General features: G+C 37.6%; 1 protein-coding gene across 2 annotated transcripts in view; it reads left to right on the top strand.

The window, feature by feature from the left end:
- The window catches only part of LOC115415226 (tumor necrosis factor receptor superfamily member 21-like), a 75386-nt gene extending 51393 nt beyond the window's left edge, over window positions 1-23993 (top strand). The window contains exons 5-7 of one of the 2 annotated variants that reach the window (XR_003934779.1): window positions 14000-14264; window positions 16863-17672; window positions 23981-23993. Coding sequence is in view for 1 of the 2 variants with exons in the window: in XM_030128732.1 (XP_029984592.1) it covers window positions 14000-14264; window positions 16863-17092 (495 nt within the window). In the remaining variant the exon portion in view is untranslated. Of the gene's footprint in view, window positions 1-13999; window positions 14265-16862; window positions 19615-23980 lie in introns of those variants that run through there. The other variant, XM_030128732.1, reaches the window with a different exon arrangement.
- The last annotated feature ends 615 nt before the right edge of the window (window positions 23994-24608 follow it).

Below are 24608 nucleotides of genomic sequence, written 5' to 3'. Positions count from 1 at the left end.
ATGTCCTCAGAATTAACATGACTGAATTCTTTATTTTGTTGAAGAGTTTTTTCTGACAAGTGTAGTTTTATTTATATGTGGTCACTTTAAGGACGGATGTGGTTTTTGCGACTTGGTTGATCATCAATACTGATTCACTGCAATCCCCAAAACCTTTCATAGATGTTCCATGTGAGCTAAAAGAAAAAACAACAAATGGACACATTGCCCACAACCAGCAGACTGGCTATTTTTGTGTACTTTCTGTGTCTCATTTGCTTTTTCTCAAACTTACACACACGTGTTGTGACAGCACGCATGCAACGGGATGAGTGTTATCTAGTAAACAACTCACATGTTCAACCTCACTCATGGGATCCTCGTGAGCAGCCCCATGTCAGCCGTGGACTGAAACACATGCTTACAGTAAATAGGGAACAATGGGGACACTGGGGACACACTGGATCTTTCAGCACCATCCACTTTCCTCTTTTGGTTTGTTTCTTTCCTTCTCCCCATCTTGCAGCTATCCAGTGATTCTTATCACATTAGTAGCCTACCGTTGGTAGCACTCTTCAAGGTCACTGCTGTACAGTGACAGTCTTGTTTTGGATGGAATGTCCTGCCAGCATCTGAGCTTGACACGGAGGTCCAAATGTCAACTGATCTAATTATGACTTTCATCACTGCTTAATAATCAACACATTGTCTGTAAGAGTTGTTCTGTTGAATGTGCTTATTGAGCAAATATGGGCAACTATTCGAGGAACAGATGTGGCATTTAGCCATGTGTGAGGACAGTCATGTTCAGATACACAAGTCTAATCTTGGCCTTGGCCGGTTTACTTTGGCTTGTGTGACAGACATAATAAAAAACATTTTCATTATACTCAGATGCTCAGTGATCCAGAAATTATGATTTTCACAGTTTGCATCTTAGCCCTGACCTAAACCACAACCAACACTTCTGAGACAAGTGGCAAAATTGCGTCCCAATAAGCGTCTGACTTTGCAAATCTTCATGTGTCAAAATGAAAAATTTCTGAAGTCTAGTTAAACCACATGTGGTGTGTGGTTTTCCATATGTGGCTTAGTAATAATGTTGTAACAGAAAAATTTTAACATGCCATTAAAAATGTTTATTATATATAAAGCTTTTCATATATTGTCCCCCATAACTTGGCAAAAAATATTGATATATAAATCATTTCACTGACTCTACTAAATAATGTTAGTCTGTGGTTGGAACCACTTATAGCACAGTAATGACAACTCATACTGACAAAACACATTGATAAGAACAGAGATTTCAACAGCATTACCTTCATAGTTTTCAAGTTTTATTTAATACATTCATTCATTCATTCATTCATACCCCTTCCTTTATCCTCCAGTGGGTTGCAATGGCCCTGGAGTATGGTGTATCCTGGCTACCAATGAGCCAAAGTGGGGTACACTCTGGACTTGTTACTAGTTTATTGCAGGGCTGACAGACAAATAATCAGTCACCTATTAAGATGCATGTCTTTGGATGGTGGGAGGAAGCTGGAGTACTTATAGAGGACCCACACAAACATGGGTAGAACCTCCAAACTCCACACAAAAAGTGACCAGCCAGAAAACCTTTACCTTCTTGCTGTGAGATGACAGTGCTAACCGCTGCACTACTGTCCCAAGTTTAAATCAGTTATGACATATTTAGAAAATAAATGAATAAATAAAGTGATCCAGTGATTAGATTGAAAGTTCTGTATTGGAGCTGTGTAAGCTAATGCTAAACTTCGATATCAGACAGCTGAAGCTGCTTTGCAATGAAGAAAAGTGGTAAGATTTCAAACTTTCATATAAAGTCCATTACCAGCAGATTTTGGCAACTGTTAACTAGTCTAATATTTAATCTTGCTAAATAAGTGACTCAGTCAAGACCTATAGTAATGAAATGTGTCTTTGACAAGACAATTAGAATTAGAAACTGTCTTAAAAATGGAGTTACCTAACATCAACAAACAACCAGCTCCTAGTTCCAAACAGACTCTCATCATGACATGTATGCAAATTGGCCTCTGTATTATGATAATAACTCAATCTAAGTTAAGTATTACTTAAGTTAAAAATAACTAATGACTATGGAGGCATACAGTACATCACATTCACCTTGTATCCTTTGGTTCAACTAAGACAAATTGTCCTGTATAGGAAGTACATGCCTGTATTAGCTTAGCAACAGCCTTCCTTGGTAGGGGTCAGGGTATGTTGTCCGTCAGTTCACACCAGATCAATGTGACACTCATGTGGGAAGCACATACATTAGTCTGTTTTGCATAATAGGGAAATATGACATTGAATGTTAAAACAGCATTTGCAGTATCAGTGGTCTTCCCACTGGAACAACAGGGTGTCAGCTGTCTGATGGATGTTTCTATTTTTATCTCAGTTGCTGCGTGAGAGTTGAGACTAAATTGTGATAGATGTTAATTCACATTCTTTTCCCTCTCTTTCCTATTCTCGCTCACTGTGGCTCATGCTGAGGAAATTAGTTTGTAGGGCAGAAAACAGAAAAGTAGTGCCATGAACAAGGTTATTCACAGTGAGTCTGGTTTATTTATATGTGTAGGTAAATTGAACATATGCAATATATTGCATGTTCAGTTCAATACAGTGTTTATAGTGATTCAATTCAGAAGCACTGAAAGCTGATCAGTGATTCCAGACATCACTGGACTTTTATCTCCATCCTTCATTCATCAGACTCCCGTTTGTGCCCCTCAGTTGTCGTTTCTGTTCATAAATCCGTTTTTCCCCTTCCACATGTGCATGTCAGTTCTATCCAAACACATCCTAGACAGTAGACTGTGGTCAGTGACAGGAGAAGCAGCGCCAGCAAAGCGTCAGATTCAGAGGGACACATATCGGATGTGAGACGGCGATAATGGATCAGATGCTGGACGGCCGTAATGGATGATTGACAGGAGGCTCAGTCAGGTTCCGCCAATTATTTTATTCGGACCGACTAAAATGATTGGTCAGACTTTTATTAGAAATATATGAGAATTAAACATTTTTGAGTTTCAATACCTGGTGGATTTCTTTTACATTTTAGTTTGACACACACTTATTAGGAGCATTTTAAGATGACAAAAGAAAAGTGTAAAAATGCCACATCATACGGTATAGCTTTAACTTCAGGACAGTCAAAACACGAATAATTTTTTTTATAGAGATACTCTATAGAGAGCCCTCTCAGACTCTGGCATCAGTATGTACAAATTAAGTGATTAAAGAGCAGCCATGCTGTTTCTCCTGTGTGACACTAATGAATGCATCATGTCGGAGGCTGCAGAAGACATAGCTTCCGTCCTGAGGGAGGATAAAACAGATGGAATCAGCAAAGGGGAAAGATGATTTTTGCTCAGTGCTCCAGGAGGTCTGTGCAAGCCAGAAAAAGAACTAAAGGTCCAATGTGTAAAATTTAGGGTCTGGGTGCAGAAATGTAATATAATATAATATGATATAATTATTGATGTAACAATGACCGTTATAATGATAAACTGCAGTAAAATTTTCAATGGTTAGTATTACCATTTAAATTTAAATTATTATGATAACCTTGTTTGGTTACCGCACTTAGAAAACTCATGGTACTGCTCATTTCCTGGAGAGGCAGTGGCACTCCAGGCGTGCATGTGCAGTTTGTAATGTTCAGCCTCTGAAAACATGGTGGAAGGCACCTGCATGGGCAGAGCTCTAGAGATTAAGGGTAGCGGGCTACCACACGGAACCGTTCCATCCAAGCGAGCAGTTTTTCACACTCAAAAAAAACAAAAAAAAAAACCACTCAGGAATCAATAGGAGAATTGATAGGGAATTGGATTAGTGAGCAGAATTGACAATGGCATTGATATTGATCAAATCCTATCAATTCCCACCCCTAGTGCAGGTATCTCTTATGGCCATAAGGTGCCATCTTTAATGCACATTTGCATGTTTGATGTTTACATGTTAACATTTTAATGTTTCTGCCACAGAAAGTACATTGTGCCTGTTATTTTATTTATTTATTTATTTATTTTTTTTCAAAATACAACTTGGTTAAATTATTTCAGTGTGTGTACGTTTTGAACATTTTGAGCACATTTCAACAATATCGCGATAATAATGATAACCATGATAATTTTGGTCACAATAACCATGATATGAAATTTTCATATCGTTACATCCTTAAATATAATATAATATAATATAATATAACAATCACATATGTTTTCATTGTCTTAGAATGAGACACTTATATGTACAGGAGTGGTGTGACACCACCATGTTTCTACAGCACCTCTACAGTACTCTAGTACCTGATACAAGGAACTTTGATTTTTGCTGCCATTCAGGGGAGTATTGGTAGCAATCTGCAACCTCATCACTAGATGTCATTTAATGTCACACAGTGAAACTTTAAGTGCACAGAATACATGCCCACTAATGACTTTTTTGTAGTGTCACAATAGTTGTGTGTAATGTAAATGTCTTGCACTGTTAAGGTTTCTTTAAATACATATAAATATATAACAAAATAATAGTCATATAATAAAATATATTAAAAATGCTGATTCTTATGTATTGAGCATGTTATTGGTATATATAACTTTTTTTTGTTATAATCTTAAAATTAACATCTCTCAGAATGAATTTTTGCAATTTCAAGATTGTAGTCTTATAATCTGTAATATTTCTGCATCAGAACAAAGTATGAGTAATAACCACTGTGGCCTCTAGTCTGCTCACCATCCAACATGATGAGAATAAGATGTAGCACTGCTGTTTTGTTTGGTTACATGGATGTATTCAAAGAAATAATACATCTGTAGTTGGTGTTAGATTGGAGGCTCTAATTATGTTCTGCAGAACTGTTTTTGTCCAGAGAGTCTGGAGACTTTGAAGAGAAGTTCAGAACTATATTTCCTCATAAGAAAAGATTATTTTTAATCTTAATTTCACAAATTATACCTGTAAGACCATTAAATATATGTAGAACAACCTGGGTGATGCAGTGCAGTCCAGTTCAACAATGTTATATTGGTAAATATTTTCCTTTCACCACATTCCAAATATGATATGTACTGACCAGGTGTATTTCCTGTGTGAAAGCTTGTGATGGATAAGTCATGTCCCATTAGTGTCTCTATTTTTTAGAGAGGCATACTGGCACAGAGCACAGAGCCTGTTGGTGGGGTTGCAGGTCAATATCAAGGACATGATGATTACTTGGCCAAGTGCTGAGAATTCTGGCTCTGAATAATTAATTTTACTCTGTTTTGGAGGCCAAACTGCTCAATAAATTGGACATTAAAGATAGCCCATGATCAGCAGCAGAATACCATTAGCTCTTGAATTATGAGTGTAGTCATGTTAATACAAGCAGTAAAAATGGGTGCTATACAGTGACAATAATGAATTACTGAGATGTAAGAGATGTTTTTGCATGCAGTTTTCCTGTGCAGTGAGACATTAGATTTAACAATTAACACCTTACCTCTGCTATATCTATTTTATAGACAGTATAATTAGTTGCGTTTTCATTAAATGTCGTGAGAATTTGATACAAACTTTTGAAAAGATGTAGAAAAGAACATGTACTGTAGAAACATGGTAGTTATAGTACTTGGTGTGGGCAGTCACACAGGAAGTCAAAAAAAGAAACATAAAACAGGTTAAAAAGTCTCACTCCACTTGCAACAGCCAGAGTCTGGTTTAGGTGTGTGTGGTTTTATGCCCCCTTCTGTTGTCTTGCAGTGTGCTAGAGTTCAGAGTTCACCCTTTTTCCTGAGACTGTGGGAGTGTCCTACACATCAGCATGTCTCTCTATTGTGACAAGTGTGTGTGGGTTATGTCTTTATATTCTACTCTTATCTATGTATGTAGATAGGTAGCCGGGGGTAGTATGGCTAGTGTTACTATTGGAATAAGATTTTTGTGTGGAAATTGCTGCTTCTTCTGTCTGTTACACTAATCCATTTTGTGCTCCAAGCTAACTATCTGCCTGCCGCTAACCTCCACCTACATCAACCCAAGTTACACACCATGAAAGTTTTAAATTTTCCTTTATATTGGTCTAAAAATAGTCTTTAACATTTTGAAACCATTACCACAGTGGACCTGAAATGAAGTAATCAAAGCAGCTATAGTAAAGGCTGGATAAAGCATCGAAAGGGAAGAAACTCAGCATTTGATGATGTCCATGGGTTACAGATTCCAGGCAATGGATTTTCATCAACCCTCATATTTATATTCATCTTAATTTGTTTAATTGTTTAATTAATTTTGAGCCTCTGAAAATGGAGGGATGGAGGGACTACATTTTAACATGCTTGTAATTCCTAAATAGTCAATGCAGTTTTTCTGTTAAACCACTTGAACAAATAGTGAAAGTTCACACTTAAATAATTTCTCAATGCAGCTTCATTTCCAGTGGCCTCAGTTAAAAGTTTAAAAGGTTGGAAGCATTAGTTTTTTGGATCTGTGCCTGTCAGAATAAAGGCTAGATATTGAGTCCTGGTACTGTTATACCACATGAGAGCTCCGATTTGATTATTTCCAGGACAAACACACTAAAGCAGAAAAAAAGAGAAGAGAAATACTTACACCCTCGCTGTACTCTTGTTTTCAAAGTGAATCCATAAAACACATAGTGACTGAAACATTCAGCAGTCATTTATCACTTCCTGCTGCAATGTTGCACAATGAAGTACAAGCCCTATCCTAATTGGGTGTTTATGATTCATGTCCTATTAGATGCCTTTCAGGTCTCTCCATAACGAGGCCCACACTATAAGGAACCAAACCGCATCCATTACATTCTGGGGAAAGGACAGAAAGTTCCCAGAAGCTGCATTGTTTCTTCTAAATGTAACTCAGAGTGATTATGTGCATGTCTGTGTGAATGTATCTGACATTAAGCATGCTTTAATGTTCCCTGGAAGTACACTAACTCACTAAAGATCTGGTTATAATGTCTTAGATAAATAAGGAGTTAAAGCTGAATGTATGTGGATGGTACGAAGTTTGATGCACTCAAACTTCACTTGACCTCATTGCTATCTTTTGCAGCATCTTAGTTAATAGCTCATCTGTTTTGGGAGTAATTACAGCTAAGTGAGAGTCTTTGCTCTAACATTTTTGATCTAATTAATCAAAGTATCCCCAGTGTGTGTTTGCTGCTCCCATACTGCAGCAATTTGCCAACTCGGACAATCTGTATGTGTTCATATGAGTGCTGGGCTATGGGCCTGATGTGTGTGCGTCTAAAACTCCTGTCCCCAGAAGGCCCTTGTGTTGTGCTGACAGGAATGCTCAACAACTCAGCCAAATCCTTTTCCCCTCCCACACACACATCTACTGTCTTTAGGCCTGGAGCTTTCTAGAACAGTGACACTGACCTCTGTGCTGTCCTCAGCAGCTTGTCTTTGAGCCGTGCAAGGATGCCAGCAGGAAATCAGATGCTGTGCGGTTGAAGGCCAGATTTGACTGTGTGCAGAGGGCTCTACCTGGGTGGGCAGGACATGCTGTAAATAAAGAGGCAGAGGTTCTTACGGACTGGTGGGTCGGCAGTATTTGTCACTGCGTTGTAATTTAGGTTAGTGTAATCAAAGGCGTACAGTCTAGGCATGTAATATGTTCACAGTTGTGATTGACTCTTTAATAAGCCATCCACAACTATGTTAATAACCATTACCTGTTCTGTCAGGCTTTCAGAACTAAGATGGCAAAATGTGTGTGCATATGGAACTTTGAAAGTGGTTCTATGTAGTATTCAATGGCGGATTTACCTACCGGGGCCCTTGGCTCAGTGCCCCCCTGCTTTGCCTGGGAATCAAATCCCGGTCCTCTGCGTCATAGTCTGCAGCATTACCTATTCAGTTAAACCACATTATTATACAGTCGGAACTATATAACTGCATGACATTTGCCACAGAACACAGCCAGTGATTGAGTGAATTACACAAAGTTGTCAAACATTGGCCTATATCTAACTGGTGCATGTAGTTACATTTTATTGCATTTACTGGCTGTTGGACATGTATCAGCATCTTATGAATCGTTAGTGTTTGCTTGACAGATGGTCAAGTATTCTGCAAGCATACACATATTTTCCTGTGTGAAGTACTAGCAGGCTATGCCTACTACCAAGTAGAAAAAACCTCAGGGTCAGTTAAGATTAAAGTGCATTACTGTGTTGTGAAATATGACCGTAATGTATAGTATGTGAATATGACAGTTCGGAGAAGGATGTCACATATGCATGTACACATCGTGTCCCCCCTTTCCATTTTGTCTGGATCCACCACTGATATTCCTAACTCTGAACTGCAGGAGGAAGTCTGGTACCAGAACACATTTAGGGCTACAAAATCAACCAACGAATCAATGATATGTACCAACAGAAAGTGTCACTCACCGAATAAACTATAAAGCTACACATACCTTTACACACGCCTGTATTTTGGTTTCACCAAGCCTTCTTCTTTAAACTAAAACTCATAGCCACTTATTTTGACAGTCACTCAAAATAACTTATCTAATATCTTATAATCTTCACATGCTTCATCAGCTGATAGTTTACATTATCACTCTGTTAGTTTAGTTCTGTTTTTAGACAGAAAACAGTCACAGTAAAACCACAAATCACTTCCGTTTTTCATATGATTTGTGTTGTCAGTAGCTGCACTAAAGATCTGTTTGGAATCATCCAAATAAGGTCAAAACTGTCACAGTTTAGTCTGAGGAGTGGCTCAAAAAACGGCCAATTTAGCAAAGATAGTAACATCACATAATAACTTTCTACCTACATAAAAGTCAGAATAACACTCAAGCATCTAGAAGAAATGCTGCCATTTCAGCATCAGACTCCATTATTTTCATTTAGTGCTGTGTCCAGTGGCAAAAACAACAATACTTCTAGCTTTTACCACTGGGCGCCTTTCCTTGACTCTAAAGGTTGCTACTTACATCCCATCTGGTCACTTTCTGATGCTTTGGTCAAAGGCCCTGTGGTATTAATTTTCCTCACCATGGGAGACCAGCAGAATGACTCATTACTCCCTCTAGTGGTACAGAAATCCGGTCCATTGGTGTAAATAAGTTCTGTTCAAATCAGTAAAATCCAGTACAATGGCAAATTTGGCAGAATTTCACAGCTCTTTATACTAAAGACTATATTGATCATTTTAAATCATTTTTAAAATATTTGACATTATACTACATAATCCTCCTTAAAGGTAGGGTAGGAGATCCTGGAAAAATGGTTGGAGCACGCTACATTTTGAAAATACACAATTCAAATGTCCAAACCTCTTGCTTCAGACTTCCCTCCGAAGCCACGCCTTTAGAGTACCGGAACATGCAATGCTTGTTCTCGAGGGTTCATGAGTGCTGCGCAGCATCAATTTGCCCCCTCCTGGTCCGTGGATCCATGCATACCTCATTCATTCTCCTCTCCCCCCTTACGATTCACATACATTTCACTATTATGTTTGTCAGCAGAACAGCCCCAGTTCATACCTAGCTGGCTAATGCTAGTGACAAAACTGCTTGCCTGCAAACTTTACATCCTAATATAGCTAATATAACTAGCCAAGCTCTGGCTCTGGGTTCGTTTTCTGTACAAGTGCTCCAAGCCTCTGAGAACGCATGATTCGTGCACAAAGAGGGGTATACGCAGAGGGGGGAGGGGGGATGGACAAATGGCATTTGAGTTTGAGAGACATATCACCATGCAGTCATTTCAATGGGTCGGTTAAAATGATTTGATGGTGTTTTTTCAGTCCTGTCCATTCCACCGGTGACTTAATTTTTTTTTTTAAATTTTTGTGTTAGAGTATTTAATTAATTGGTTGCAATTGGGGTGTGAAGGAGATTTTAAGCAATATAATAAAAAATGCTCTAGGAAAACATCTCCTAACCTACCTTTAAAATCAACTAGCATGTATTCACAAAACAGGCCAGATGTTTGATATGAGGTAAAGTTGTGTTGTCAGAACTTCGGTCTATCAGATTTACTATGAATTTTAGAGGTTCCATAATGATTATTTGTAATGTCCTTGACCATGTAAACCATATTAAATATGTTGCAAATATTTTAATTTGAGGAAGTCTGATAATTCATGAACTGATTTGTCCATTATTTTAGTATATTCTTGTAACTAAATGACAGACTTTGAAATATGGATTTTTAAAGACAAATGTAATACTAATAGTTTGGAGCAGGATAGTTGACTGATGATCTACTGATGTCAACAAACCCTCCCAAATGTTAGACACTGAAAACATGTTACACTTTATTAGAAATGCAGAAAACTGTTTAATGCTACATCTATTGTAAGTCAAAGTAAAAACTACTTAAATGGTTAAATTTAATATCACTAATTATAAGTAATAAACCAGGCTGGGGGCAGTTTTCACTTTTTGAATCAATATTTTTTTCCTCAAAGTTATTACTTCCAATTTTACTGACTGATATTGGTAGCCTATTAAATGTCCTTTTTAGTGCCAATAGTCCTGATTAAGCCAACAGTGAATATGGATGTTTGTCATTGTTTCTAACCCTCTGTATTTATGTCCACACTACAATGCAAGCCTCATTATTTTTAATAAGAAAAACTAGGTCAGCAGTGTTTTCAATAGTCTCTGTTTTCAGGTGGTTAAAATGCCACAATAGTGTGAACAGTCCCTTTTAGAGCTGGTATTTATTGTCTGTTCTAGGCTTTGTAGTTAAGGTGAGTGACTTTAACTACACTCAGACACAGTAGTTGGCATACCTGGTTGTGGATGCTGGATGCTTGGATGCTATAAAACAAAAACAAGGAGAAGAAGAAGATGAAGAAGAAGCAGAAGACAAAGAAGAAGAAAGCAACTGTAGAAATATGGCCCAGTAGATGGAGTGGGCTTTCTGTAAGGTTGGTGGGTCAATCTGACCCCGACCCCTCCCCAGATGTAATATGGTCCTTGAGGGAGACACTGAACTCCAAGTTTCTTCTACTGTTTCGGAATGGGTGAATGACACACATTTTAAAGCTCTTTGAGTGTGTAAGTGCAATCCATTTAAAATTTAAAACACGATGGACTTAATGAACAATACCCCACTCCCTCTATAGATATAATAAAAATAACTCATTCTTAGGTAACAAACACACTTCTTATATTCATTAGTTATTATATACAAATATAATTAGGAATATTGTATTCTATTTCTGTGTTAGATTCTTCTAAATCACTTTATATTTTCTTCACGCTAATCAGAATCAGCAGTCTGTAAAAGGAACTAACTCTATCATTAGAGTAAAAAATATTGAAATGAAATGTGCATATTTAGGTCATTAAAAGGCCCATTATGACATTGTAAATATGTTTACCAGCCTGTTTTTGTAAAATGCATTTCTTTAGTTGATTTTTTTGGTTCATTTTTTTTTTCATTTTTCATTTTGTTGTGTGATTACAAGGATCTAAATGATGCATCACTGAACGTCTCTGGAGATAACAGAACAGAATTACATTGGAGGTGGTCAGGTGGAAAAAATCTTTAAAAAAAAAAAACTGTACAAAGCTCAACAATTTTTCCAGAAGTTGTGTGTTATTTATGTCAGAATGATCCACTAAATTCACATACTCTCAGAGCGTATTTAGTTCCAGTAAATGGCCAAATGCACTTAAGCTGCCTGAGAAAACATGAATTTCATTTGACTACAGTGTCAACTATATTTTCTCTTGTGGGTTTCTGTTTTTCTTTTCCCTGCATCTGGTCTTAAAAATATTGCGGCTGCTGCTGCAGTGTGAAATCAGTGTGTTTTTGTCACAGTGTGTGTATTTGCATGTGTGTATGTAGGCCTGTGTGGAAGAGACAGAGCATGTTTGTTCTGTCAGAATCACGTAAGTTGTGTCACACTGCAGCCCAGTGACCCAGACGTTATCGAATGGAGAGAGAAAGCATAAGAGATGGGGAAACAACGCTGGTGTTTCTGTGTCATGTTCTTTTAGAACACATTCATCAAAACCTCAGAATGAACTGAGGATCGCAGATCGAGTTCTTTATGACAACACAATGCATTTTTATCAAAAGGAAAGGTTATAGATAAGTTAGATATGTTTTTCATATAGGAAGCTTTTTGTTGATTTGTTTGTTTGCTCCCCTCTTCCGACCTGTGGTTTCCATTTGGAGTGTGTGATGAATGAAATTACCTCTCTGGTCCTTCAACCTTTAGGCCCCACTGAGCTCCCACTGTGGAAAACAAGACATGCTCTCATGATCTCATCCCAAAAACCAGTCCCTACTGGTTCCAACCACAGGTTCATTATCACAGCAAAGAGCGAGACACTAGGAGGGTGGGAGAGGACGAGGAGGGAGGAGGAGGGGTATCGACCAGAGAGGAAGGACAAGGGCAGAGAATGATGAATCTGGTAGGTAAGGAGGAAAATAAAAGGGCACTGAGAAGGGAAGAAATAGATCAATGTTTAAAGATAGATGTTCAAATAAAGGAAAGAAAATTAGAAATATAAGAAGGAAAAGGAAAGAAGGAAAGAGAAGGACACAAAAATTAGAGATAAGAGTTTGGTTCTGGGAATGTAATGAGACCTGGGCCTTCTCAGTACATCATAACACCGGTCAATCAACCAGTGACACACTGGCCTTTATGAAATACCCCATGGCAGTTACGTGGCTGTACTATGTAAACACATGTGTCAGAGTTGTGATTTTATCATCTTGACTCAAAGGATGGATGGATTCGTGACGATGATGGTTTCATGATGGGATGATGGTGGTGTAGTGTTTAGCACTTGTGCTTCACAGTAAGGTCTAGGGTTCAACTCATAGTCGAACTGGAGCTGTTTTGTGTTGAGTTTTCCTGTTCTCACCTGTGCCCATCACCACAGTGCTGATGAAGATCTGGATTTGGTCCCTGAGCGCCTTCAGTGGCAGCTCACTGCTCCTAATGTGTATGCTATGTGCTGATGCTAATGCTAGGTACTATGCATATGTAGTCAACCTTCAACTGTTACCATGTCTTCATACCTGCTTAACAGGAGTGTTTTTTAAGTAGTGGCTAAATCTGTCAGGTCTATGTGGTGAAGTTACTCCAGTTTCCACACAATATAACACCCAAGGAGTTTTGACAAACAATGCGACTGTATTTATGTATCTATATAACAAGACTAGATACTATCTTGTTACATAAATATTTCATGTTGTCTTGGGTTAGATTCTTCACATTTGCTACTGTAATTTACTATGTTGTGGTAGCCTTACTCATTGAATTAGATTAAATGAGATTTAGATGAGATGAGATTAGATTACATTAGACTTTATTGGCCCAAGGCAGCAACAGTATGAAGTGCAAGAAGAAGTGTGCATGCATAACAATAGTGCAAAATCAATGTCTAACAACAACAACAACAACAATAGCAATAACAACTATACAGACTATATACATATTTACAGCTGAGTGGAAATTGCAAAATGTCAGACAGTACAGTACAGATGAGACACGTACAGGACAGGGTTACACCGTTGTATTATACAGTCTGACAGCAGTGGGGACCTTCGATAGCACTCTTTCTTACACTGTGTGTAACAATCTGCCACTGAAGGAGCTGCTCAGAGTGCAGTGCAACTTGAGTGGCTACTACTTATATGACCACCAATCAAAGTGTAAGGCTGCCTGGATGTTCCAGAAAACAAGGGTCTTTATTGGATATACTTTTTGGTTTCTTACCACTTGTACAATGGGTGCATCAAGGTATAGTAATTTCCTATTGTTCTTGTAACCAAAGTGAAGTTGTTCAGCAACCAAAGGCGATAAATGGTGTAACTCCACATCTGAAGTAGTGTAACAGACATGAAAGTTGTAGTACTCTGTATGTATATCTCTTACATATAAGCATCATACATGTATCTCATGCAATATTTGTTTTAGCACTAAGTGAGATACTGGAGACTGGACAATGGATGTTAGAAGATTTATATTTCTGTTAACAGTTTGACATCAACCAGCTGATGACCACAGTGAATGTAAGCCAAAGCCTCAGTCCCATCCACAAGCCACTTGAGTCACCCAGCAGTGTCGGGAGCAGCAGCAACAGCGGTGGCAGTGTGGGTGGGTCCAGCAGTGCAGGCATGGAGCAGTCACCGGTGGACCGCACCAAAGGCTTTTTTCCAGATGAATCAGAGCCCCTGCTTCGCTGCGACTCCACCTCCAGCAAAGACTCTGCCCTCAGCAGGAATGGTTCCTTCATTACCAAAGGTGAGAAGGAAACCTAAGACCGTTCAGCACAGCAACACCTGTCAAAGTCCTGTCTTTTTATCAGTCCTGCTGGTTTTAAACTGTACATCACTGGTCTCACTACTGTCCTGTACACCTTTCCTTTAACCCTTGCAGATACTCACTGCACTCCTGACACTCTTTGTAAAGGATTTCTAATGTCTGTTATTACATTGTACAAAGGTTGTCAACACTTAATAGTCATTAATTCACAGTTTTACAGATATTTGACAAGCTCTATTTTAATTTATTTATGGGTTAAAATGTCTAGGTAAATGAAAAATCCAAACATATTATCTCTTGCTTTTTTGTTTTGTTTTTTAGGAACAAATTAATCTAATTCTAATTAATGGTAAATAATATGGCCATACCAAGTAAATTATTGAGTGTCTGTTTTTGACATGGTCCATACCATTTAGGATGATACGAAAGTGAAACGTGTGGAATAGGAAATGTTTAACATGATTCTTTCAGACTCCTCTGCTTTTATGATTTTATTATTCTTCCCATTTTATATTCAGTTCAGTTCAGTTCAGTTTTATTTGTAGAGCCCTATATCACAACAAGGCCACCTCACAGGGCTTTATAGAATTAGTTGGGTATGAAAACAAACAATAGTCAAATAAACAGTAGATGAAGGAAATGGAATAATGTCCTGGGCATCCCCCGTCCTAAGACCCTCCTTCTTGGCAAGGAAAAACTCCAAAAACCCAGTGGGAAAAGAGAAACCTCGGGGAGAACCACAGAGAAGGAGAGATCCACTCAACAATCAGTCACGGACAGGCTATAGATGCACCAAGACTGATGGACGTCCATTTGCGGATGTAGTTCCAGTCTGTAAAGATGCAGTAGGGTGGGGGCACATGAGGGGGTCCACCTAATCAGATGAGACAGGTGAGGGCAAGGAGGTCCATCCAGACAGGTGAGGGTGAGGGAGGAGGTCCGGGGTCACAGGTCAGGACAAGGCTTAGATGAGTCACCTCAGTTCTCATTGTCATTGGGCCCTAGGCAGCAACAACTGAAATAGTAATCAGTTCCCCAGAGGGGAGTGGGGAAAAGGGACACTGGGTGAATAGTGAAGAACAGACTAAGTAAACTATACTTAAGATGGTCAAAAGTCCTAGAAACTGTAAAGCTGTCCTAATCAAATGCTGGGTTGTGGGCGCCCTCATCTGGCAGAAAGATGTAATGGGTGGAAACACAGACAGAGGCCCACTCCTGCTCTGCTTTGTGCAATGATTTTAAGCAATCTAATGTACTATATTGAAGTGCAAATAATCCACCATGTGTGCCACGTCAAGGGCTGGCTTACCTACTACCTAATTCCCCCCCCCCCCCCCCCATTTTTATTTACTCTGGTGTTGTCTCTGCAGGTTTTTAATTATTATTATTTACAATTGCATTCAAAAACATAATTTATCCTTGCAGGCATTTTCCATCTGACAATGCTGATAACAAAAAAACATTCTCAGAGGCACAATTCTGATTGGTTTTGTTTCGTCTGCAATAAACCAACAATCAGTCATGGACAAATTATTCTTATTTGTTAATGTTATGGGTTAGGGTTAGGGTAGGTTTAGGCTTAGGGTGGTACACACTGTGAACTCCATGAAAACTAAAGATTCTGCATTTAATCAACAAAATGTAAAACAATTCATGTCAGTGTTTTACTTGTATACATGTTTTCATTTTACTGCAAGATTCATGTCTGCATTGATAGTTAAATCTACATTAAAGTGTGATGTTTTATTGACACATATCTCTAAAAAGTCAACACTTCATGAGCTCAAAAAAAACAAGCTTATTTCAAGCTTAATGACAATGCAGTTTCCAGCAAATCTATGGAGGTTTTCAGGAGTTTATTAAACTTAGCTCCCAAAATCAGCATGTTTACAGATACTGTGGTTTTCACTGAGCATGAAGGGGATAAAATGGTGTATTCTGAAAAGAAGCAGAAGTTAGAACTGACAGAATATGAGCTGCATAAAACTGTAATGCAGGACTGTAACTAAGTGATTTTCATTAACCAATAAATTGCTAGTTACTTTCTCAATTAATCAATTAAGTGTCAGAAAATGAGGAAAAAAGTTTGATAAATTCCAATATGACACCTGTAGTGGCCCTTCAGCCAAAGAGGAGGAGGCAAAAAGGAAAATAATTCAGGTGTAAGAAGCTGCATTCAGAGAATTTTACATTTTCTTCTACAAAAAATCTCCCAAACAAATTAGAATAGTTGTCGAATAATTTATGTGTACTCACATAGAGTACTGACATTAGCTCGGCTTCATATTTTTCACAACTTGTAAGTTATTCATTCATTGACTCACTGACATGTCTCACTTATTAAAAATGATGCCACAACAGTACAAATACAGGTTTGTGCTTCCCCCTTGTGGTCATTTTGACATAGTACAAGTGCTTTAACTTGTTTCTATTACGTCCATAATTGTATGCACACTATGTGATTATTCCTTACATTAATCTAATCAATGATTCTCTGAGAACACTTCTGTCTTAATCAGAGGAGTAAATGTGTTTGTGATCCAACCATCTTCTTTTCCTCATCTGTTCCCTCTTCAGAGAAGAAAGACACTGTACTAAGACAAGTGCGCCTGGACCCATGCGACCTGCAGCCCATCTTCGACGACATGCTTCACATTCTAAACCCAGAAGAGCTGCACATCATCGAGGAGATCCCAGCTGCCGAAGACAAGCTAGACCAGCTTTTTGAGATAGCAGGTGTCAAGAGTCAGGAGGCCAGCCAGACCCTGCTGGACTCCGTCTACAGTCACCTCCCTGACCTGTTGTAGAGGAGAATGCCAGCAAATGGGAATGGGCATGTTACTCCAAAGTAGGTCAAAGCGGGAGGAATGAGTCAGACTGGACAGTAGAATTAAACTGGGAATTCTGCAGTTGATATTGGATCTGGTATTGTAGAGTGTCTGACTCATGTTACATCACTTGTGCTAGATGTTGATACATTGGTGATCTACTTCCTCCAGTGACTCATTTTTTACCTGTACTTTACTCCTGTTTGACCTTAAATCTCCTCTTTCTGTGGTCTCGTGTGCACACAGTATTACTCCTTGAAAACACCGCCATCCTCATCATGATACAGGTCCTTCGTATAATCTCTACATTCTGTGTGTTCTGAAGAGGAGCACTTGTAGCATCCAATAATGTGCTAATTTTCTGAAAAGGTAAGAAACGTAAACACTTAAGCACTTAAACATTTCAATAGTTGTTACAAATGTGCCTCCATAGTGTTTGGGTTGGAGTCTGTGCTGTGTTGGAAGTCGTCTGTTGACATTACTAAGCTAATGCTTGTCATTTTTGCGTTTGCAGAAGAACAGAAGTGGGAAACTCAAATTTGTTCAAATGTTCATTGTCGTTTTAAGGGGAAAAAGTCATTAGCCCCCCCCCCCAAAAAAAAATAAACAAAAAAATAAACAAAACAAAAAAAAACAATGATGTTCAAACTTCACAAATAATGCAATAAAATGACCTTTTACATAATATTTTGCTAGTATTATATTGACAGTAAATATAAAAATGCTTGAAGCACTAACATTTGAGACTGATTTTATGTTTGGAAACTCTAAACTCTAGACTTTTATGAGGAATTTTAATTTTGCAACTGATGACTGCGATGAAAATATGTAAAACCACAGTCTCTATAAATGGGAAATTAGATATTATGCTATAGAATTGAATTATGCTTAAAAGTATCTTTACTGCAATTATAGACAAGTTACTATATTACAGGATTTTGCTATTAGTCATTTTTGAGTCAGTTCAAGCTGTGTAAGAAGTTTGTGTTGGAACTACGCCATTTCTTAGCTAACCACTGTTTCTGTTACCTACACTGTCAGAATATATTTGTTTTCAGGCATTTTTTATTCTTATTCATACACATCAGTAATCACCTTTGATCAGGTGGAGTGATTACATACTGAGTCCCAGTTATACTTTATCTATCAAAGAATAACTACCATTGTCACAATCATTTCCCGAGACGAGAAAAAAAATACTTTATTCCAGTTTCATGGGCAGTTTCATGACAACAACCTGCAACACTGATTACTATGTAAAGGATGTGGTTGTTCTTTCATGTAAAAATCCTGGTGTTGGCCCCCGAGGTCTTAAGTTTCCTTTTTCCTTTCCCCTGTGTTCTCAACAGTGTTGGCTAACGTCAACAAACGACCAGCTCCTAGCACAAACATCTTTCATATTGAACCATGCATTCCATTGTTTCTGATTGCACTAATGTCTGCTTTTTGTCTGGTCTAAGTATAATATGTAAATTTTTAAGCTAACAGAAGGTAGATGTAGGAGAAATGAGACACTGAGGCACTTTGAAGTGGACTGTTAGCTAAGAAACGGAATTAGCCATGTCCACAAACAAACAGTTAACAGTATTAAACAGACTCCAACGCAAACTTCATGTAAGAATATAAGCATGTGGAATCTTAAGTTTTGAACCTGCAAGTCCAAACTGCAGGCGTTGCTACATTTTCAGGAAATTTTTACATTGTTGGATGCTGAAGCACTTTTTCCACCTACACCAAGTATGTTCAGCCTTGTTTAAGGTGATATTACTGGAGTATTGTGACAATGTGAGGATTCAGCCTCCATTTTAATCCCTTTAGCCAAATCAGATCAAAAAAAGCTGCACTGAGGAGCAGCTAAATATCTGTTGTCTTTCTTTGTCTTTCATCTTGAATGGGCGATACTGGTGTCTTTTGTTGTTTGTGCCAATTCAATGTTTTAAGAAGTCCAGTTGCAACTAAGAGACTGCAAGAAATAAAACTATTCACAGACAACATGATATAAGCTAGAATTTAAAATGACACCGGTATTGTTTGGACTGTTAAGTCATGTGCCTAAACTTGACAAGCTACCCTGTTCTCATCCTGTAACACCCCACCACCACCACCATCATGTCCTCCAGCTGCCTGGACCTGGAGTGGACCAACTCTCTGGGTTTTAACATTTTACGATGTAAGCTCTGTTTCAAACCAGCAGGGGGCAGCATAAGAATAGAGGGGCAACCTGCTGCTCTGGAACCAAAGCCATGTATCTCAACTATTTGGTTAAATATGAAAATAATCCGATATTAAAGAACTGAAGTTATATTTACCTAATTTCATATTCTGATATATGGCTTTGTCTTGAACTCTTTGCTTTTGGACAAAGGCTCCAAAGCTAACAATTGACTAATCAGGAGGGGTGTGATGTTGACTGCCTCAGCCTGTTCTTCTGGAACCAAAGCCATATCTAAAACAATTTAGATACATTGCTTTGGAAATCACTGTTTTGAGTCACACATAGTAAAAAAAAAAAACACTTCTGTCAGTACGCACCTTCACATCTCTGCTAGCTAGCCCTGTTTGCCTCAATATATGTAGCGTTGATAAAGTGTTCTTGATACATTTTGGAGCTTCATGTTGGTGTGCTTTTGGATCGCACTGATAGTTACAGTGCTATCGTTAACTAAAAAAACTTGAAATGAGTTTTTTTTTTTTTGTTTTTTTCCATGGAGTTGTATGTTGCTACAATGCTAGGTGATATAAAATGTAATACTGATGCACTGATTATTTTTTCCATCAGAGAAAGACATACATTTTCTGTCTTTGTCACTTTGTTATCTAAAATGCTAACATCCACTTTTATGTTTTCTACATTTAGTTTGATTTAAAATGTTATTGTAGCATCTCTTTGTTAACATTAACTTTTTTCATGGGCATTCAGATGAATTTCACCCACAAAATAACCTGGGTGGGATGTAACATATGCATACTCTACTTGAAATCTGTCCTCTTTGTGTTACTTGATTTAAATAAGGAATAAATAATGTACTCTTTCAGTTCATTTGACATACTTAAACTAATAACAAAACTGAACTGCACCACCAAAAACTCATTGACGTTTGAAGATGATTTCACAAATGATGGACTTGGATTCGCCAAGCCTGTTGCTATGGAAGCCATTGTGGTGCTCCATGTGAACTCTCACCGGTTGGCCTGACACACACACACACACACACACACACACACACACACACACACACACACTAATGACTATTTAAAGTATTCAAGACTGAGTGAAGTTTGCGCTGAAGACAAGGATGTTGATGCTGGTAATGAAGATAATAAGGATGTGTGAGTTTGCCCTCTGCATTGCTGTTCAGATCCAAAATGCACGGTGTGAGCATTTTTTTTTTTTTTTTTTACGGAAGATTGAAAAGGACAAAGGTGAAGAGTGAAATGTACATGTGACTTGAGTGGATGATTTCATTAAATTTCATGCGTGTAACCAGTATGTTTACTACTATGTAACCTCTTAAAATCAACAAAATAAAGGTCAATATATTTGTCATAACTGTGTGTGGGTGTCACATATTTTTCATGTTTTATATCCTAATTAAACTATGTCAAGTGTCAGCATATGTGATTTGTGTATGATTGTGGCCATATAAAATTTGTTTTGGAGTCTGTTAGGCTGTATTATTTGTTGACATTAGCAAACTCTTTTAAGGTAAAGGAAAAGGTTGCTGCCATAGAAGAGACACATTAAAGAAATGTGAAGGAGCTTAAAGATTTTCACAGAAATATGACCCAAGTTGGTTTACATCAAAATAGAGACTTGAACATCAACTAAGCACACGCACTAATTTTATATAGTTAAGTGCAAATTTTATTAGATTTTGTGATGCCATCATATTTACAGGGAAGTAGCAAATTATTGGGTACCAACCTTGTTCACGTTTATCAAATATGTTGAGCCTTGCCTAAGACAGTATAACCTCAGTATTGTGACCTTAAAAAAAAGCCTTCATTTTGATACCTTTAACCTTGTTAAACCTAAAAATGGTGTGCTAAGGAGTAGCAAAATATATGGTGATTTCTTGGAGAAATACAAGGGGCATTTTCTTTGCTTATACATCAGAATCAGAATCCTTTATTAATGGTGAAATTGTTGGAAGACAGATACTTGAAACACTGTACTAAACACACATGAAGAAAGTAAGAAAAAGTAAAAAAAAAAAAAAAAAAAAAGTATGTAAGCATAAGTAAGCACATTTAAACAGGCCTTTGTTTTTGTTTGTTACCATGGATGTAGGCAACTGAGACAGTCATTAGCACTGAAATTGCGTGACCTAATATCAACCAATAACTGATCCGCAGTAGAATAAATATTCGATTCGATTCGATTCAATTCTATTCTAGAAAAAAAAATTCTAACATGAACTTTAAATGTCTGTCCATCAAATGGACATGCTACAGGTCAAGTTCCTCTTACTGTCCTTACACATATGAATGTTATGTGCTAAGACGTGGCCTTGGAAGATGAAAATAACATTTAAGATTTTGAAACATGAACTGTAAATCTTCATCTCACTAGAATGAACAGACAGAATGCTTATCGTAAGCCTAATCTTTTTCATCACTATCATGGAAACTATGACTATTGTTTTAGGCGACATTCAGAACAGTGTACACAACCTTAAACAATACAAGGAAAGAATAAAACTGATATGAATCACCTCAGTTTGACAGGTGAAAAGATAAGCAATAGAGATTACAGTGTCAAAACATGATGTACATCTTTTACCAGTAAATCAGTGGAAAATGATCAGCACCATCTTTAGAACTGGGTGTTTAGTAGTGTCAGTTGATTGAGGAAATGTACAATCAATCTCTCAATCAATTCATCAGTTACATTTTAATAATAATGGATTTGATTTATATAGCGCTTTTTCTATGAACGCATACCCAAAGTGCGTACAGAGGATTAGTTATTCATTCGCTCTCACATTCTCCCTCTGGTGGTGGTAAACTACATTTGTAGCCACAGCTGCCCTGGGGCAGACTGACAGAAGCATGGGTGCCAATCTATGCCTACGGCCCCTTCGACCACCACCGATACAGAAGCACGTAGACAGAGCAGGATTCAAACCACCAACCCTTCAGTTATTGGATGACCCACTCTACCATCTGAGCCATGGCCACCCCAATTTATTTCTGTAGTGCCAAATGATAACAAAAGTTTTAGCATGGCACAACATTTAGAGCTGGTCTAAACCAGACTCTTAACAAGTGGTGCTAGGCACAACAAACCCCACCCCTTGCACGTATTGTAGCTTATTTTGGCATTGATCCAGCTGATGTCATCAGTCTATGCGTGTGCTGATGTCAGCATATTAATTGCCTCTCTCTCTCTCTCTCTCTCTCTCTCTATATATATATATATATATATATATATGTATGCCAAATTTGAAGTAAATTGAAACAAAACTGATGTTTTTATAGACATTTGAAATTTTGCCCATTATAAGTAAATAGAAGGGAAAAAAACATTTAAAAAATTCATTAAAAAATTTAAATTTGATCTACTTTTCCCAAAATGTAACCACATCTATTCTGGGTCACTGGCAATCTATAACGCCAATTTGGTATGAATTCAACCAACAGTTTTGCTGCTACACACATGTGAAATTTCACCCATTATAACTTAGAAACAGTTCATTTCTCATGAGAAATACGGGTATAGCCTGCTTTGAGAAGGTAGTTAGCTAGTATTGGCTTAATATAATAGCCATTGTACTGTATCTGACATTCCACTCGGAAGGTGAGACTTCTGATGTTGTGCCATGGCATAATGTAATAATGCAAAGGAGAGCTGTGTGACTCATAGTGTATGATAGTGCTTTCCATTCACAGGTTATAATTAACCAAACATTCAATTAAATTTCTCATGCCCTACAAAGAAATAAAAATACAGAACACATCCTCATTCTCAAAACAATACAAAACAAAAAGACACAAGCTGGTTGTTAGCTGTATAAAGTGAAAGATTGCTGTTGCTTACCTCTCGGACCCTGTGACAGAGGTGTTAGGGTGAGCAGAATTTGACATGTAGTTACTTGCTGGCGGACAGGCACACAGTGGTAGACTTGACTCGGATTCAATTTTGTTTACCTATGTGCTATATTTAAATGTAAAAAAAGAACCTGTGTTCTTGTATAACATAATTCCAGGCCTGCTTTTCATAAATAAAGTTTATACATACATATATATATATATATATATATATATATATGTCACAGTAGAGATTGAAATCCAGTAGGATTCCTAATCCTACTAGGACAGATAGGAATTGTAGTTTGTCCTTGGACAAACTAAAATCCCCCCCCCAACCCCCCCTAACCCTAACACATTTTCTTACATTTCAGTGCAAGGAAAAACCTTTGTAGTATTACTTGTTTGAAATTTTGAAGTTAGCTGTAGACTAACGTTAGTGTCACTATTGAGTAGTATGTAGCACATTTAAGTATTAGAAAAATAACTGACAAAACCTCTGTAGTATTACTTGTTTGAAATTTTGAAGTTAGCTATAGACTAAGTTCATTGTCACTATTGAGTAGTATGTAGCACATTTAAGTATTAGAAAAAAAAAACTGACAAAACCTCTATAGTATTACTTGTTTGAAATTTTGAAGTTAGTACTATAGACTAAGGTTATTGTCACTTAACTAGTGAGTAGTATGCAGCACATTTAAGTCTTAGAAAAAGTCTTTGAAGCTTAGCTATAGAATATTAGATTCAAAGTCTGTGTAAATTCTGAATAAAATCATGGTTTGTAAGAATATTATTGTTTCTTTTACTTTTAACCCTACCATCTAGACCAGGGGGCAGCAAAATGCCAATGCCAACTTTAACATCGTACATTTTCTGAATGGCTTGGCAACAATTAGATAATAATAAAATTGTATGTTGCCATGGCAACGGGTTGTTTACAGGTACGTTTTTCAAATTCTACCGATTTCTGAATACAAATGTGTCTCATTTACATACCAATGACAGTTACAAACGGCCACTGAATAAGGTTGGACCAGATAGGACGGCTGGCATCCTGGTTACAATGTGTATTGACCTAAGGGCCATATACTGTATCTAAGATATGAAAATAATTCAGCTGGAATAGTGATGGCGAAATCGTAGGACAGACTGAAATTCCAATCTTCAGATCCCACTTCCAAATAGAATTACAATCTGTCCTAGTAGGATTGTAAATTATCCTAGGACAGATTGGAATTCCAATCTTCAGATCCTAATTTCTTGTAGGATTTCAGTTTGTCCTAGGACAAACTACAATTTCAATCTGTCCTAGTAGGATTACAAATCCTACTAGGACAGATAGGAATTTTAGTTTGTCCTAGGACAAACTACAATTCCTATCTGTCCTAGTAGGATTAGGAATCCTACTGGATTTCAATCTCTACTGTGACATATATATATATATATATATATATATATATATATA

The sequence above is a fragment of the Sphaeramia orbicularis genome, chromosome 24 (genome assembly GCF_902148855.1).
Source record: "Sphaeramia orbicularis chromosome 24, fSphaOr1.1, whole genome shotgun sequence".
Taxonomy (NCBI): Eukaryota; Metazoa; Chordata; class Actinopteri; order Kurtiformes; family Apogonidae; genus Sphaeramia; species Sphaeramia orbicularis.
Note: the sequence above shows the minus strand (reverse complement) of the source record. Positions and strands in the feature narration are given on the sequence as shown.